Source organism: Poromitra crassiceps (genome assembly GCF_964638095.1).
Source record: "Poromitra crassiceps genome assembly, chromosome: 7".
Lineage (NCBI taxonomy): Eukaryota > Metazoa > Chordata > Actinopteri > Beryciformes > Melamphaidae > Poromitra > Poromitra crassiceps.
The window spans coordinates 58,251,941-58,270,631 of NC_139628.1; the positions used below are offsets into that span (position 1 = coordinate 58,251,941).

The 18,691-nt window shown below is 43.5% G+C and overlaps 1 protein-coding gene across 2 annotated transcripts; it reads left to right on the forward strand.

Moving 5' to 3' along the window:
• The first annotated feature begins 2,298 nt into the window (after positions 1-2,298).
• Positions 2,299-17,741, forward strand: nit1 (nitrilase 1). Of its 2 annotated transcripts, XM_083640508.1 has the most exons (11): positions 2,299-2,411; positions 6,184-6,376; positions 6,531-6,719; positions 7,108-7,312; positions 8,656-8,806; positions 8,892-9,041; positions 12,735-12,968; positions 13,514-13,617; positions 13,736-13,872; positions 14,829-14,954; positions 16,295-17,741. In XM_083640508.1, exons 1-11 carry the CDS (start codon positions 2,332-2,334, stop codon positions 16,682-16,684), a joined length of 1,959 nt encoding a protein of 652 aa, XP_083496634.1. In that variant the 5' UTR covers positions 2,299-2,331; the 3' UTR covers positions 16,685-17,741. The 2 variants fall into 2 exon arrangements, with proteins under 2 accessions (XP_083496634.1, XP_083496635.1); XM_083640509.1 differs by lacking the exons at positions 2,299-2,411; positions 6,184-6,376; positions 6,531-6,719; ... (1 more) ...; positions 8,656-8,806; positions 8,892-9,041 and adding an exon at positions 12,361-12,471.
• Positions 17,742-18,691: the final 950 nt, after the last annotated feature.

Here is an 18,691-nt window from a genome sequence, read left to right on the forward strand (position 1 = left end):
TTTCCAAAATCTCTAAAAACTGCAGTTGTTAAGCCCTTGCTAAAGAAGCGTAGCCTCGACCCCTCTATAATCAGCAATTACAGACCAATATCAAATCTTCCCTTTATTAGCAAAATACTCGAAAAAACTGTCTACCAACAACTCAATACCTTTCTATCCTCCAATGATCTCCTAGATCCCTTCCAATCAGGCTTCCGACCCCATCATAGCACCGAAACTGCGCTTATCAGAGTTATAAATGACATCCGAATGAACACTGATTCAGGTAAAATCTCAATCTTAATGTTACTAGACCTCAGCGCTGCCTTTGATACGGTTGACCACGAAATTCTATTGGACAGACTTGGAAACTGGGTCGGGCTTTCCGGCACGGTCCTAGAGTGGTTCAGATCTTATCTGCAAGACAGGAACTACTTTGTCTCCATTGGCAACTACACATCTGACCAAACCAAAATGACATGTGGGGTACCCCAAGGATCAATTTTAGGTCCTGTCCTGTTTAACCTTTATATGCTCTCTCTGGGCCTAATTATGCAAAAAAACAAAATAGCTTATCATAGCTATGCAGATGACACCCAACTCTACATAGCCCTCTCATCGGATGACTATGCCCCCATAGAGACACTGTGTCAGTGCCTTGCGCAAATTAATGATTGGATGTGCCAGAATTTTCTCCAACTTAATAAAGACAAAACAGAGATAATTGTCTTCGGCAAAAAAGAAGATAGGCTCAAAGTTACTGCTCACCTCGAATCCCTATCTTTGAAGCCAAAGGACCAGGTAAAAAATCTTGGCATTATTATTGACTCTGATCTAAATTTCAACTCCCACATCAAGCTTATAAGAAAATCTGCCTTCTATCATCTAAAAAATATAGCAAGGATTAGAGGCTATATGTCCAAACAAGATCTTGAAAAACTAATTCATGCTTTCATTTCTAGCAGGCTAGACTACTGCAACAGTCTTTTCAATGGTCTTCCCAAAAAAGCTATTAAACAACTACAGCTCATTCAGAATGCGGCTGCTAGAGTTCTAACAAGAACCAAGAAAGCTGAACACATTACACCAGTTCTCAAATCCCTGCATTGGCTGCCAGTAAATCTTAGAATAGACTTTAAAATTCTGCTAATAGTTTACAAATCTCTCAACGGGTCAGGCCCACACTACATCTCTGAAATGCTTCTACACTATGAACCATCCAGATCCCTGAGATCTTCAGGCACTGGTCTACTAATTGTCCCGAGGACCAAATCAAAACATGGTGAAGCCGCGTTCTCCCACTATGCCTCTCATAACTGGAACAAACTCCCTGAACACATTAGATCTGCCCCTACTCTGCCTATTTTTAAATCCAAGCTAAAGACCTTTATGTTTACTCTTGCTTTTAACTGCTACTAAACTACTGCCTCTCTCGGCCTGTAATTTAAAAAAAATATTCCTGTACATTTCCAACAAATGGACTGTACATGTAATAATAATACTGAAGAATGCCTTGTAACTTATTTAAAACAGAAATAATGTTTCATGTTTGTTAATTTGAGTATATATTTTAACTAAAACTGTCGGCTGTGTTTTTTATGTGTTTTTTACATGTGCATTGCTTTGCTGCTTGTTTTTTCGATTATTTTTTTGTAAAGCACCTTGAATTGCCTTGTGTATGAAAGGTGCTATATAAATAAAATTTGACTTGACTATGTTAAATTGGATTTGTATATTTGGTAACATGTCTAATTTGGAAAATAAATAAAGGTATTGACTCAGTTAATCATTTCTGATTTTCATTTCTACATTAGCAGGACATTTATGGGAAGAGAAGTCTTAACAGGCTTTAAGTGCATTATGGAAGGTTTTATCTGGTTTATTTTCTTGGACTGATGCTGAAGTTCTATATCATTATGCAGTGTTGGGCAAGTTACTTTCAAAATGTAATATACTATGTTACTAGGGTAACATATAGTAACCTATATTACATGTAATATGTTACTTTTGTAATGAGTTACCCCCAACACTGATCATATGCACAAACATTCCAGTGATGCGTCTCTGATGAACATGGTGCATCCAAGGAAGAGGGGGAACTTAGGGAGACGAGTAGAGATTGGGAGGGAATCAGAGTAATTGGTGATGAAATAAATGGATTGATCGGTAGAGGTTGTCTGTTTAGTTATCTATGATAATCTGCATAGGCTACTCCGGTACAGGAGGTGGCGGTATGGATACATAGATGCCGCGTTCGCGATTTGACCGACGTGCGTGTGCGTGCGCCTGCGTCATTTGTCTGCGTGCGTGGTCGCCATCTTGGGGTGGTCATGGAGTAGACCGCTCAGAAAAATGCCACAAGCGTGTGCAGCATTTGGCTGTACAAACAGGGGGACCCTGCAAACCAGGGAGCGTGGGGTCACTTTTCACAGGTAAGTGTCAATTTGGTTAGCATTCTATTGTTGTCTGACTTAGTGAACGTGATGATGTAGGCTATCATTTAGCTCTTCTTGTTGAGGCAGACCTGAAAACCACCAGTCCTCCTCATGCCTAAAAACCAACTCACTCCTCGTGTCCCTCGGTCAGATTTCTAAGGCTCGTTTGAGAGGAGCAAGTTCTGCGCAGATTCGACCAGCGCCTTGCTTGCCCCGTTGCATGACGGTTAGAAAAGTTGTCCGACTTGCTCCGACTGCGTGAGTCACGTGACTCTCGTGAGAGCGAGGCGGGCGCTGTTGCTCCCAACCAACTGCGCCCGACTGCAGATGCGAGAAACGCATCAAGCTGAGCGCCCATTGGTTCAACACAGGTGCATCACAAACCCACAGTGAAGTGTAGAAACTTCAATTTGATATTTATTCCAAGCTGTCACTCCATATTTTACATAAATACCACCTGTAATGCCTACATAAAAATACAAAATAAGGAATCTGAAGGGCTGGGTCATTTGAGCAGTGAGTGCAAATCAACCCCCCTGTACATGCGCGCCCCCACTATGTAAACAAACGCGTTGGACAGACCTGCCTCCCGTAGTACCGCATTTTAACCGCCAGGTGTCATCTGGACATAAAAAACACTGCTACATTTACAGGCAGGCAGTAGATTACCCCAGATCTTCAAATCTCCCTAAATATAGACAGTTTTCACGGAACGATGTTGCTAGGGAACAGTTTGAAACCTAGCTTAATTCCTGTCAGTTATTGTATTAGCAAACACTGCAACTGGAAGTAAGCTAGGGACCATTTCAGAATGTCAATTGTCAAGTTAAAACCGTCTAAAGATGGATTGTAAAAACGGGTCTTTGTAATTAAGAAAGAAAAACAAACGAAACAACAAAAAATCAAAATCATGACTTGACAAGTAGGATAGGCTAAGTGCTGTAGACATACTCTGTTATAATAAGGACATGCAAAATACATTATAATTGGGATTTGAACTCATAATCCTAATCTGCAACATGGACCAGACGTCAGCTCTTAACCCACTCCACCACAGAGACCATTGATGGTAATTGGTGTGTTTTGCATTACATAAATCGTTTCTATGTGCAACCTTGCCCTCCCATACATGCTTGTCCACCCTCTCCTCACCTTCCACTTGTGTCTATAAACACGTTGTACAGAAATGCCCCCCCTGCAGTACCGCATTTCAACCACCATGTGTACAAATGTAGCCTATATTTAGGTTGTGAATTAATACCAACATTTCATCTCTTGCCATAAGATGGACTGTAAAAACAGGTGTTAGTAAGATAGATAGATCAATCAATCAATCAATCAATCAATCAATCGACTAAAGAATGCATGGCCTTTCAAGTAAGTAGACAAACTGTTATAAGGACATGCAACAGACAGTGGGATTTGAACCCAAGGCCTCCGCAGCCAAAAGTCAGCTCTTAAACCACTGCACCACAGAGAGCTTTGATGACTGTTGCTGTCTTTTGCATTAGTTAATTCCACTGTGTATGTGTACGCCTCATGCAGAAGTGTCCCCTGCTGTACCACATTTCAGCCACCAGGTGTAATTTAATCTTAGACACTGTGTACCGCACAGACAGGCTTGCTGTACAAATGGATCAATAAAACAAATAAAACGTCGGACAATAAAAGACGGGCTTGTCCGTCTACTAACTGTGTTTAAAACTGTAACTGTGTTTAACTGTAATTTTCAAGTTAATGTAAAAGTTGACGAGCTATATCCGCTGTTACTTCCGGTCTAGGGCGGGCTCTAGGCCGGAACCAGGCATGGTGACAAAATCAATTGTGAACGGAGGCCAGGCTCTTTCTCGCCGAGAAGAGCCTGGTGACGCGAGGTTACGTGGGATTGATAACGTGGGATCCTGTTCAGGGGTTCTACCCTAGAGAATGCATAAAAATGCCAGGATCTTGTTCTGCTTTTGGATGTTCCAAACAAAGAAATTGCCAAAACTAAGCAACAAGGAATAACATTTCACAGGCGAGAAGTTGTTTTATAGTTGATATATCACAACAAGTAATAGGTTGAGGCCACGTCTCGTCATAGACGCTGGTTTAGCTGGCTCAGCCTGGCTGGGGGCGTGGTCAGGGTGGGGTAAAAAGTTAAAAAACCCCGTTCTATCCATTCAGCAAAGTTAGAATTTAGCTGATAGCCCAGCCCAGGCAGACACGATCGGGGATTTAACCACCGCAGTAAATGCACATCTGAGCAGACGTCTTGTGTTCTGCTCTAGAACCCCCAAACATGTAGTTTAGAGCCGCAGCACCCTCTTTTGGTGAGTCAGCCCATGAGATATATGGGTGGTTTTACCCCACTCGCGCGCCAGCCGTTTCACATTTTGTGGGCGTTCCCAGACATGCGGACTGTCTCTATACTTTTAAAGCTAAGATAAACCGAAGTGACTGTCCTGATCCTGATACCAATAACAATAAAGCCATATGTCAGACAAAGTTTTTTTTCCCCAAGCACTGAAATCAGTAAGATGAGAAAATGATATTTGTCAATGGGGTATTGTGTTATGTTAGCCCTAAATAAATGATCTATTAACACATTCACTGCCAGCCGTTTTTTTTTACTGTAGGTAGCTTCTGCCAGAGGGTTTTTTTGAGGATTCTGGCTCATTTTACAAGAGCCGAGGATTATTTTCTGCTTGGACTTTGTGAACACAAAGTTCACAAAAGTACTAATAGAATGTGTGCTTTCTCTGTCTAAAAGAGTTAGTTTGTAGAGTTAGTAGTTATGTAGATATTAGCCGTTGAGTACAGCATGGTTTCAGCGTCTGAGACTGAAAGCTGAGATAATCGCAGTTTTGTGAAATTCAATCAAACAGGCAGAACAGTCACTTTAACCATTTATTTTTGGCATCAGTGAGAGATCAGACATCTAAACAATATAGTTCTGAACGCCCTCTCCTTCAAACTCCTCCCTCCGTGGGCGTGTCTGGTGGCTTTCAGCAGCGTTTGTCACAAGCGAGTTTCTACTGCCTGTCTGAGCAGTGAGCAGCCTCCCTCCCTGGCGGCCCCCTCGTCGGCGAGTGTGGATGGGGCTCACTCGTTTCTTGGGTTTGAGAGCTTTGATGAAGCTTTGTGCGATTCTAGGCTTTATGCTGCGTGTTTCAAAGTGTGTTTTCCACCCAGTCTATTTTTGGAACCCCCCACCGTTGTGCGCCCGTGTGCACCAGCGTGAAAGCGTTTTCGCCTACAGTATGAGAATGAGGCTCGTTCGTTTCTGGGTTTTCGGTTGAGCTCAGCTGGAATGAAGCTGCGTGCGATTCTGCGCTTTCTGCTGGTGTTTCAAAGTGTGTTTCACCCATAATCTATTATGCAAATTTGCAATCCCCCACCGCCAGCTCCCAGCGCGATAATGCGCGAAAGCGAAAGCGTTTTCGCCAATCCATTTTACAGTATGAGAGAATGGTTTCCTCGCGCGTTCCCCTGCAGTTTTGGCTCGGCTTTTTCTAGTCTGGAGAGCACTGTCGCCACTTAGTGGGTCGGTGGAATGGGTTGTACACGTTCGGTGGCTCCAATATTTTTATAGGAGACGTGGGGGGCGTTGATCCACGTCCCACCGTCAATTTTTTTTTCTTTTCTTTTTAAGACGAGATATCTCGTCATTGGCAGTGAACGTGTTAAATCTGTTTCAATCATGGCGACAGTATCGGTGAACATATGATGTGCCTAAAGCATGCAGAACTGCATAGCGTGGTTCAGGTGGACTTGTTTTTGTGTGCAGGTTCCCAAAAGCAGCAGAGAAAAGACGGGTCTGGACAACAGCGTTGAGGAGAAGAGACTTTGAGCCAAACGACTGTACAGTCATCTGCAGCTGTCATTTCAAGCCAGAAGACTTTGACAAGACTGGACAGACAACTCGTTTAAGGGACGGGTCCATCCCGTCCATTTTTGCATTTCCTGTCCGTCGTCGCAAAGTTAGTGTCATTGGATATTGTTTGCTCTCTATAAATAATGACAATAATCTTAATCTTTCACCAACACATGTAATGCCCACTAAACTGAACAATATGAAATAGTACACTGTTAGAAATAGTTCCTATTGACTTAAATAATGTACTTTATCTCCAGGTGCCCAGTAAATCCAGGTTGAGCAGGACATCACAAAAAGCTGCAACCCCAGCTGCACAATGTCCACGTCCACAAAAAGCTGCAACACCACCTGCAGAATGTCCACGTCCACGTTCACGTTCACCTGTCGGAGGACTTGGAGGACTTGGAGGACTTGGAGGACTCAAACCCAGCGAGGAGTCATCCTCAGTGAGTGAAATAATGGTTTTAATTTCCTTTGCATGATGGGTTTATATTACAGTGAGTGACATTTATAAAATGAGGAGAATACATTGAAGTTATTATAAAAAAATAATAATAATTGGGGCGGCTGTAGCTCAGGAGGTAGAGCGGGTCGTCACTAATCACTTTGGATGAAAGAGGTCGGTGGTTCGATTCCCGGCTCCTCCAGTCTGCATGTTGAAGTGTCCTTGGGCAAGACACTGAACCCCAAATTGCTCCTGATGGTGTGCCAGCACCCTGCGTGGTAGCCTGCCGCCATCGGTGTATGAATGGGTGAATGTACCTACTGACTGTAAAGCGCTTTGGATAAAAGCGCTATATAAATGAAGGCCATTTACCATTTAATATTTTCCAGGATCATCAGTATTCCTTTGACCCAGTTAAAGCAAAGAAACAGTTAGCTGAGGCTCAGGAGAAGCTGGAGGAAATGCAGCGGGAGATCAGAAATGCCAAGGATCGGGAAAGGAGGAATAAGAAGACACTGGACGCCCTGCAAGAGAATTTAAAAATCAAAGATGTCCTCACAGAGGAACTGCAGCAGAAGCTTGACTCCTACACTGGTGGGTTGAATTGACCTGTCCCCTTTGCTTTTAACAGATGCATGTGTCACATTGATCATTTTGTACTAGTTGAAATGCATGTCTCATCACGTGTTTTGATTGCTCAGTCTCACCACTGTTCTGAAATGTTTACACTGGAAAAAAAGCTGATAAAATTGGATTTGAACTATAAAAATATATACGGTATATATTTAGAAATAAACCTAACTAAGCTTCCAACTACACAATATAATTTGATGCTTTCTAATTATAGTATGTGACATTGTATTTTCTCACAATTAAATTTTCTGTAACATTTCAATATTATAATGTTTAGATTACACAGATACTGTATATGTAATGCAATGTTTCGCCGCCGAAGCATTTCATGCTGGTTTCATCATTAATGTATAACTTGTTTCATGCTGGTTTCATCTAGGGCCCACCATAACGCGTTTTTTTTTTAAATCGCGTTAATCGCATGCCGCTATTTTGTCCCTTCGTCACACCCGTACTTGTAGTCAAGCCGTTCGGTTTCCTGTCTCCTGCTTGTGCAGGCATGGAAGAGAACGACAGCAATACGTTTCTAAATGGCTCGTTTTACTTTAAAAAAAACCTCAGTGGACAAGTCAAGAGCCGTAGTTTGCACCTTGTGTAAAACGGAATTAAAATATCACAGAAGTACATCGAGTTTGAGACGAGCGATCACCTAAAAGTAGCTAGCGGCCAGCTAGCAGCCAGCTAGCTAGCGCGAGACTCATCACTCATTCTTCCTTCAGAGTCTCGGATGCGCGGGTCCTCTAACCACTGGGAGGTCGGCTCCAATGGCTTCACGCGATATACACGTTATCAATACACAGTTTCCAATACCGAGCCATTATTCACATGGAAGTGACAAAGTTTTTAGCTCAGACACAGCCTTCTTCGGCTGTGTCATTTTGGGTTTCGACTGCTCCACAGCGCCGCCGCCGGAAGTATCGGTTCTAGATATATTTTGTAGACATTGTTACCTCCGGTCTACATTCCACTTCTATTGAATTGAAAATAAATCTAAAATTCAAGATCACAAAGTACATTTATTTGCATTCATTTGATTCCCAATCACGACACACTGGTAAGAATTATTAATATCTAATTAAAAATGCTTTGAAATGCAAAATAATGGCATTTTAAACATGCGATACAAAGATGCGATTAATCGCGATTAACTATAGTTAATCGCAAGATTAATCGCGATTAATAAAATTAATCGTTTGACAGCCCTAGTTTCATCATTAATGTATAGCTTGTTTTCATGCTGGTTTCATCATTAATGTATAGTTAATAGTTAATTCATGTATAGCTTGTTTTCCCAAACTGTTCAGATCTTCCAGTGGAACTCTTTAGGCAGCACCATACCTTCACTCCTGCTCAAAAGGAATTTGCATTAACGCTGCATTTGCTTGGACCTAAAGCCTACACGTACCTGAGAAAAACAATGAAGATACCACTCCCACATCCTCACACTCTTCAAAAGTAAATACTAACCTTTCCACATCTCCATGATATGACAGTTTGTGTTGTGGCGTTTGCACGTTATCTATTGTTTTCCCTCCAACAGGTGGGTGCAGACTGCAAAATCAGAGGGTGCCGAATCAGAGGCCACACCTGGATTAAACGCATCACTTTTAGATAGGCTACAGCAACTAAAAAATGAAGTTTCGGAAAGATCGGATCAAGTGTGTTTTACGGTGGATGCCATGGCCATCAGGTGGGCAGGTTCAGTATGTCTCACACACATGGCCATCAGGTGGGCAGGTTCAGTATGACTCACACATGGCCATCAGGTGGGCAGGTTCAGTATGTCTCTCACACATGGACATCAGGTGGGCAGGTTCAGTATGTCTCTCACACATGGACATCAGGTGGGCAGGTTCAGTATGTCTCTCACACATGGACATCAGGTGGGCAGGTTCAGTATGACTCACACATGGACATCAGGTGGGCAGGTTCAGTATGTCTCACACATGGACATCAGGTGGGCAGGTTCAGTATGTCTCACACATGGACATCAGGTGGGCAGGTTCAGTATGTCTCACACATGGACATCAGGTGGGCAGGTTCAGTATGTCTCACACATGGACATCAGGTGGGCAGGTTCAGTATGTCTCTCACATGGACATCAGGTGGGCAGGTTCAGTATGTCTCTCACATGGACATCAGGTGGGCAGGTTCAGTATGTCTCTCACACATGGCCATCAGGTGGGCAGGTTCAGTATGTCTCTCACACATGGCCATCAGGTGGGCAGGTTCAGTATGTCTCTCACACATGGACATCAGGTGGGCAGGTTCAGTATGTCTCTCACACATGGACATCAGGTGGGCAGGTTCAGTATGACTCACACACATGGACATCAGGTGGGCAGGTTCAGTATGTCTCACACACATGGACATCAGGTGGGCAGGTTCAGTATGACTCACACACATGGACATCAGGTGGGCAGGTTCAGTATGACTCACACACACATGGACATCAGGTGGGCAGGTTCAGTATGTCTCTCACACATGGACATCAGGTGGGCAGGTTCAGTATGTCTCACACATGGACATCAGGTGGGCAGGTTCAGTATGTCTCACACATGGACATCAGGTGGGCAGGTTCAGTATGTCTCACACATGGACATCAGGTGGGCAGGTTCAGTATGTCTCACACATGGACATCAGGTGGGCAGGTTCAGTATGTCTCACACATGGACATCAGGTGGGCAGGTTCAGTATGACTCTCACACATGGACATCAGGTGGGCAGGTTCAGTATGTCTCACACATGGACATCAGGTGGGCAGGTTCAGTATGACTCTCACACATGGACATCAGGTGGGCAGGTTCAGTATGACTCTCACACATGGACATCAGGTGGGCAGGTTCAGTATGACTCACACACATGGACATCAGGTGGGCAGGTTCAGTATGACTCTCACACATGGACATCAGGTGGGCAGGTTCAGTATGTCTCTCACACATGGACATCAGGTGGGCAGGTTCAGTATGACTCACACATGGACATCAGGTGGGCAGGTTCAGTATGTCTCTCTCACACATGGACATCAGGTGGGCAGGTTCAGTATGTCTCTCTCACACATGGACATCAGGTGGGCAGGTTCAGTATGACTCTCACACATGGACATCAGGTGGGCAGGTTCAGTATGTCTCTCACACATGGACATCAGGTGGGCAGGTTCAGTATGTCTCACACATGGACATCAGGTGGGCAGGTTCAGTATGTCTCTCTCACACATGGACATCAGGTGGGCAGGTTCAGTATGACTCTCACACATGGACATCAGGTGGGCAGGTTCAGTATGTCTCTCACACATGGACATCAGGTGGGCAGGTTCAGTATGTCTCACACATGGACATCAGGTGGGCAGGTTCAGTATGTCTCTCTCACACATGGACATCAGGTGGGCAGGTTCAGTATGTCTCTCTCACACATGGACATCAGGTGGGCAGGTTCAGTATGTCTCTCTCACACATGGACATCAGGTGGGCAGGTTCAGTATGACTCACACATGGACATCAGGTGGGCAGGTTCAGTATGTCTCTCACACATGGACATCAGGTGGGCAGGTTCAGTATGTCTCTCACACATGGACATCAGGTGGGCAGGTTCAGTATGTCTCACACACATGGACATCAGGTGGGCAGGTTCAGTATGACTCACACATGCACATCAGGTGGGCAGGTTCAGTATGTCTCTCACACATGGACATCAGGTGGGCAGGTTCAGTATGACTCACACATGGACATCAGGTGGGCAGGTTCAGTATGTCTCTCTCACACATGGACATCAGGTGGGCAGGTTCAGTATGTCTCACACACATGGACATCAGGTGGGCAGGTTCAGTATGACTCTCACACATGGACATCAGGTGGGCAGGTTCAGTATGTCTCTCACATGGGCATCAGGTGGGCAGGTTCAGTATGTCTCACACATGGACATCAGGTGGGCAGGTTCAGTATGTCTCACACACATGGACATCAGGTGGGCAGGTTCAGTATGTCTCACACATGGACATCAGGTGGGCAGGTTCAGTATGACTCTCACACATGGACATCAGGTGGGCAGGTTCAGTATGTCTCTCACACATGGACATCAGGTGGGCAGGTTCAGTATGTCTCACACACATGGACATCAGGTGGGCAGGTTCAGTATGTCTCTCACACATGGACATCAGGTGGGCAGGTTCAGTATGTCTCTCACACATGGACATCAGGTGGGCAGGTTCAGTATGACTCTCACACATGGACATCAGGTGGGCAGGTTCAGTATGACTCACACACATGGACATCAGGTGGGCAGGTTCAGTATGTCTCACACATGGACATCAGGTGGGCAGGTTCAGTATGTCTCACACACATGGACATCAGGTGGGCAGGTTCAGTATGTCTCTCACACATGACCATCAGGTGGGCAGGTTCAGTATGTCTCACACACACAAACAAGGACAGGCTTTGTGGATCTTGGAGAGGGCATTGATGAGTGATTTTTATTAGATTTATCTGCAATGGCATTGTTTCTACTCATAATGCCAATTGTGGATGTCCGTAACGACATTTTTCCTAGTCACAATGTATTTTGGATATTCAAAATTATATTATGGATATCTGGAATGGTGTTTCATTTTGGATATCTGAAATAAAAATGATGACTAGCAACAATTGGATTGTACATATCTAAAAGTTTTTCCTAGTAAGAATTCTATTGCAGATACTGCAATCCATACAATCCAATATCCCCTTTAAATGTGTCCATTTAATATGGAACAGCAAAGTGACACAGAAAACGTTCCATACCCCAGGTCACGTTCTAGAATCTAGATCAAAGAGTCTTGGTAATGCACCTTAAAGTTGTTTAGCAATAAAACAAAACTAAAGAACACAGAAAAGTAATAAAGGAAAAAGAAAGAAAGAAAGCAGTAGGGTTTAGGCCTTCCAGTAGGTGGCAATAATGTGCTTTAACATCGGTTGCTAACCACCAATAAACATCAAGGAGGAAGAAGTAAGAAGCCAGTTACGGGACAAAACACGGCCAGGGGAGGTGACGGGTCCAATGCTCGCCCTCAGGTGCATTCTGACAACGCAGGCAAAACATTGGGTCTCTCCTCCAGCCTGGAGGTACAGGTCCAGGCTCCAACACAGGTATGTTTCTGACGGGGGGAGAAATATGTTTGCCATCTAGTTTAATGAGAGTATAGTATCCCTGTGCACCTAATGAAGCCACGGCACTTCTTTGACGTCCTTGATATTCAGCAGTGTAGAAGATCTACAGTAGGGCAATTAATGTTCAACCATGTTTAGCATTGGCCGCACAGAGGAGAAAATGGACTCATGGACTCATTTAGATGCTACAGTAACAGTCTTATGTTTGCTTGGCATGAAATTCTCCTCTTGTTCTTCTCTAGGATGTCCACCTCCTCCCACCCAGTGGCGGCAGTCTGTCAGGTGAAGGCCACCCCGGACAAAGAGGCCAACTTCTCAGCCTGCAAACGGCTGGTGGAGGAAGCCAAGGAGCGGGACGCCTGCATGGTGTTCCTGCCTGAGGGCTTCGACTACATCGGATCCAGCCGAGAGGAGACGCTGTCGCTGTCCGAGAGCCTGGCGGGAGACACGGTGTCGCGGTACGCTCAGCTGGCCAGGTAGACGCCACGTGCCAAACACTTTTCTGCTTAACTCTATTCTCTTCTCAGGTGTTATAACAGCTTGAGACAACGTTTATAGTTGCCCATAGCTGCTACCTGCAACATTCTTTTGAAATTGGGACCGGAATAACGTTGATTTCCATTCAAAAGAGTTACCAAAGCTGCTGTAATATGATTTGTATTGTGCCAAAATATCATATTGTGAAAGTGTTAAGTGTTGTGCTTGTTTGGTGAATGTGTAATTTATGGTTGGACGTGAAAGCCCTCGCTTTTTTTTTCCCGTGTGACGGACTGTCGGGTCGATGCAGCTGATATGAACAGCGCACGACACGTATACTATAATGTAGATGGGGAGATAACAAGGGAGAACTTCTAACTTCTAGTCACTGAAATCATAGTGAAATCACACAATCACTCATTTTGCTGGGGACTCCCCTGGGACCCCCTCGTCAAGCTTAGAGGTGTCAGTTGGGATTTGAACCTGTAGGCATGATGATGGCTTAGAGGTGTGTCAGTTGGGATTTGAACCTGTCCCACTGCAGGAAGTTGGAGGTGTGGCTGTCTCTGGGAGGATTTCATGAACGAGGGCCTGACTGGGAGAACGACCAGCGAATCTACAACAGCCACATCATCATCAATGATAAAGGTTCTCTCTCTCTCTCTCTCTCTCTCTCTCTCTCTCTCTCTCTCTCTCTCTCTCTCTCTCTCTCTCCTCAATACTTCAAAACACACTCACACTGATGCTCTTCTCGTGACTCCCGCAGGTGATATAGTGTCAGTCTACAGGAAGGCCCATCTGTTTGACGTGGAGCTGCCAGGTAGAGGAGTATCCCTCAAAGAAAGTGCCTTCACCATCCCCGGCCCCGCCCTCCAGCCTCCAGTGCAAACACCCATCGGCAAGGTATCGTTCCATTGACCCTGTTCACCAGAGAGTAACCACAGAAGTACACAATGTAAATACACAATATGTCTTCCAACAGTTAGAAAACCTTCAACAGTTGTGGAATTTGAAAATGTTTTTCCAGGTCTGAAAACATAGAAAAAGTGAAATGATGATTTAAAAAAAGAGAGAAAAATCCTTTTTTAACTGTTTGGTTTTCTTGCAGAAATCTTTTTTTTTTCTCAATTATGAGTCAAAATTGTTACTGGTCATCAAACCAAGGCCTGAGATATAGACTATTTCACTGGAAATCTTTCTTTTCATATTTGTTGTTTAAATCTCTGTATGTAGATCTTAAACTTTTTTAAGAGTATAGTTATTCTGATTGTATACTTGTGTATTAGCTAGCTCTCTTTCTCTTGCTGCACTTGTCTTTAGAGATAAGATGTTATTTTAATCCTGTATATTTGCACCATGTTACTTTTTCCTATCAGGACACAAGGCCTGTACCTTCTGGCAGGGGGACTAACAATGTCAATCAGTCTTGTGACTGCAGTTGTCGTGCATTTACATTTTGCTAAAATGTTCATTAATGTACACCGTCCCCTATTGAACAAATAAATTGAAATTGAAATTTAATCTGTTGCTAGGGAACAGTTTGGACCCTCGTTTATTTCTTCCCAGCTATTGTATTAGCAAGCACTGCAACAGGAAATAAGCTAGGGTCCATTTAGAATGTCAAGTTGAAACTGTCTATACATTTCTGTTAACTAACTAATTGCTAATAGGAGGTTGCACTGCACAGACCTATGAGGTATTATGTAATAGTGTTGAAAAAGTGATGAACCCTGATGAGCAAATTGTAGCAACCCAGCATGTTTTTGAATGTTCTTTGTTCTGCCCATGTTGTTGTGGTTGCTGCAGGTGGGACTGGGTTAATGTTCTTTGTTCTGCCCATGTTGTTGTGGTTGCTGCAGGTGGGACTGGGTATCTGCTACGACCTGCGCTTCCCTGAGTTATCTCTGGCCCTGCAGAGGCAAGGCGCCGACATCCTCACCTACCCATCAGCCTTCACTGTAACAACAGGAGCCGCCCACTGGGAGGTGGGGATCAGTTACAATAACCCATTGATACCTGATGCAGCATTTGCGTGTATGTCCCTCATTTGTGTGTGTATCCCTTTAAGACCGCGAACCGCGCATGAAGCGGTTCGCGGTCTTAAAGGGATACACACACAAATGCTGCATCAGGTATCAATGGGATAAGAGAACATACTGCCTTCATTTTCACTGCCACTTGGCAACATTTCTGTGATGGATTTAAATGTCCATGTTAGCTTAATTGTTGTTCATCTACATAAGCAGTGGATTGCTTGAAGATACAGCACAAAGTACAAACCAACATTTTCTTTAATGAACAACACCTTCTTTTGTGGAACCCAAACATGCACAGCAAGAAGTGAGGAATACATCAACCTAATTAGCCAACAGATACACGGGGGAAAAGTGGACCTAGTGGCCCACATAGCACACTACTGATGCAATGTGTTGTAATCATATTCTGTAAAGATTTATAAAATACACCTATCTTAGTCCCCGTTCACACAGGACGCCCAACTGAACTGAAGCTTGAAGCAGACACAAGCAGATCGGACACCAAACCGTTCACACAAGAAGCCTTCTCTTTTCCTCTCAGCGCCTACTCGGCACGCCTTCAACCCGCCCACAACTCCCATTGACTTGATGCCTGGCTTGACGCGTCACGCTTGGAAAATAAGCGTGAATCCTGAACGATCGCTTCGGCGTGGCACGTGCGCGGGTGGTGTGAACGGCCTCGCCTGTTAACAAGGACGCCTAAATGAAACTTGTGGGTTCAGCGTAGGTTAATGTTCTATTTCAAACATTCTGTGAGCGCGTCCTCTGGTTCTGTGCTACGCTATTTGCATAAGCTACACCGGCCGAAAACAGTATTCACGGATGTCCCTCCGCAGCATTAATGCTAAGCAATGCTAACCTTACAGAATTCTCAACAACCAGGCAACAGATTTCAAAAGAGATTGCACCAGTGAAATTAGAGTGACTCGTAATCGCGAGCCAGCTAGCATTTCAGTCACATCAGTGGTGTTTTGAGCCCTATGTCGCTTAGTACAGCAGCAGGCAACGGGCTACGTAACCTAGCTAACAGCTAGAATTGTCCTACGTATGAATATGGTTCCACTAATAGTCAAACATAATCGTCCCATTTTGGCAACTAACTTAACTTTTTGAACTTGAGCACAGCAACATTTAATTATTTGTCGAAAAAATATTTAGCAAAGAGTGTGGCTAATCAACGTTGTCAGGACATGACTCAGAAAAATATTAAATATCTTAAAAATATTTAAATTGAACTTTAAATATATATATTTTTTTATTCCTGTTCACAAATGTGTTTATATTTACAGGTGTTACTGCGTGCGCGGGCCATCGAGACGCAGTGCTTTGTCCTGGCAGCGGCACAGGTGGGCCAGAACCACAAGCAGCGCTGGTCGTACGGCCACGCCCTGGCGGTGGACCCGTGGGGGGTGGTGCTGGGCGACTGTGGAGGGGAGAACACAGGCATGATGCTGGTGGAGATCGACCTGGAGAAGGTCAGGGACACCAGGAGGAACATGCCTGTCCAGCAGCACCGCAGAGACACTGGCTTCTACCACAGTCTGGAGCAAACGTATGAAGCAGGATTTGAGGTTAGCGAGGTAAGCGAAGAATTAGCCCTGGCTTTTCCATGCTATGAAGCTGGTTCACTTCTCACCATAGAGATAGATCAGATAGATCACCATGGCAACTTATGCTGAACGGCTAACCTGCTCCGATTGGATCAAAACACATGAAAGGCCCGCCTTGTGACCAATCAGCTCTCTGGAAACAGCCAGTCACCATTACTACACTAATACCGATATGGAAAATAGATTTAATTCCAATGAAAACCACAATCAAAAATGGGAAACTGTTATTAGTGGCTCCTGTTGAATTAACCAGGGTTCCCACGGTCATGGAAAACCTGGAAAATCTCGTTTTCCAGACCTGGAAAAGTCAGGGAATTAGTAAAATCCTGGAAAGCTTTGGAAAAGTCATGGAATGTTGTTGCGTGTAATGAATGGAACCTCCCATGTGATGTAACATAAGGGCACATTGATTTGCTGTAGCTGTTGAAAATGACATCAAATGTATTATTACTATACAGGCCACATCGTATTCATCTCTTCATAATGGATTTTAGTGCTTCTTCTTTTGTCAATAAATATTTTTCCTATTCCTATGTTGTCTCCTATTTGTAATTTGGCATTGATTCAGAGTCACCGCCTCATATTACATGGAAATTATATTATGGATCCTTGAAAAGTCGTAGGAAAGTTTAGAAATTTTGTCCATGAAAATGTGTGGGAACCCTGATCTCAGGGCGACGTGTTTGCAGACCAGTACAATCACATTGTTTTCCATAACTTATACCAGAGATATAGCAGGTAGGCTACTTAAATGACCATATTATTAATGTTCTGCAACAACGACAAAATAGACCCAATGTTAACGAAACATGAGTCACCTGAGCTGTTGAATATTGATGCTCTCTCGGATCAAGGTGAACGTCAGCTGCTTCTGCTCCTGCTTTTTTCCAAGCTTCATTGATTTAGTTTGGAATCATCTAAGTGTCATCGCTGCGCTGTCGTCCACTCCCAAGTGAGCAGCTCCTCTTGAGACTTAAATGATGCTACTACTCATCATGATCAATAGATGGCACTGTGGGGTCATGAGAAAGAAAGAAATCAGGAGATGGTTTCTCTCCTTCAGGTTTTGTAAAAGCCTAAAACATTCCTGTCTTATGATCTCTCATCTGTAACACTGAATACATGTCTAAAACCTCAATTGTAATGTGTCATGATGAAAGATGTCTACTGTTGCAAACTCATAAATAAACAAATGAAGCTCACTTGGTTTGAATCTCTTTTGCACAATATGAATATAGATATCGGTAGTTAACTATCTTTTGCACAATAGAACACATCTAATGCATAATACTCCTTTAACTGCAGACACTACCTACCATCATGGTTGAAATGGTGAAGGAATATTCCCCTCTTCAGTGGTGTCCAGAATTAATTATATAGTACAATGTGTTCACTAAAAACTATTAAGTAAGATTATTAGGTACACTTAAATGCCCATATGGGAGGAGTATTCGGTATTTTTGTGTTAAGGAGTCCAGCTATTTGATCGCACCGACTTTATGAATAATTTGTTATCATCATTATTATTATTAGGGGTTCCGAACCCCTCTTGTATTTGCTATGTTTATTCCTCTTCTTCTTCTTTTCCTTCCGTAAAACTGTGTATATCTCAGAAAACCTAAGAGCAATTGTGACATGACTGATGATATCGTAGACATTGTGACATCATTGTGATGTCATCAGTGAGTGATGCCATCAGTGATTGAGTGTTGATGTCATAGGCATTGTGTGACATCATCAGGCTTGAACCCCTGGTACTGCCGCTTGCGGCTATATTTATTATTATTACACGTATGATTATGATTATGATTATTATGATGATGGCGATGATTATTATTAGTAGTAGTATTAGTATGATTATGATTATTATGATTGATTAGTATTCGTATTATTATGATTATGATTATGATGATGATGATGATTATGATGATGATGATGATGATGATTATTATTATTATTATTATTATTATTATTATTATTATATTACTACTACTACTCCTCTGTGTGTGTGTGGTCTGTGGGTGGGAACTATGGTGGGAACATTGGGAACTGGAATGGGAAACCAAAAGAGACCGG

Excerpts from the sequence above, each read along its gene's own strand:
- nit1 (XM_083640508.1), top strand. The coding sequence starts at position 2,332 with ATGCCACAAGCGTGTGCAGCATTTGGCTGTACAAACAGGGGGACCCTG. Across the intron at positions 7,313-8,655 it reads GAAGCTTGACTCCTACACTG|ATCTTCCAGTGGAACTCTTT; the intron begins GTGGGTTGAATT and ends CAAACTGTTCAG. Across the intron at positions 8,807-8,891 it reads CATCCTCACACTCTTCAAAA|GTGGGTGCAGACTGCAAAAT; the intron begins GTAAATACTAAC and ends TCCCTCCAACAG.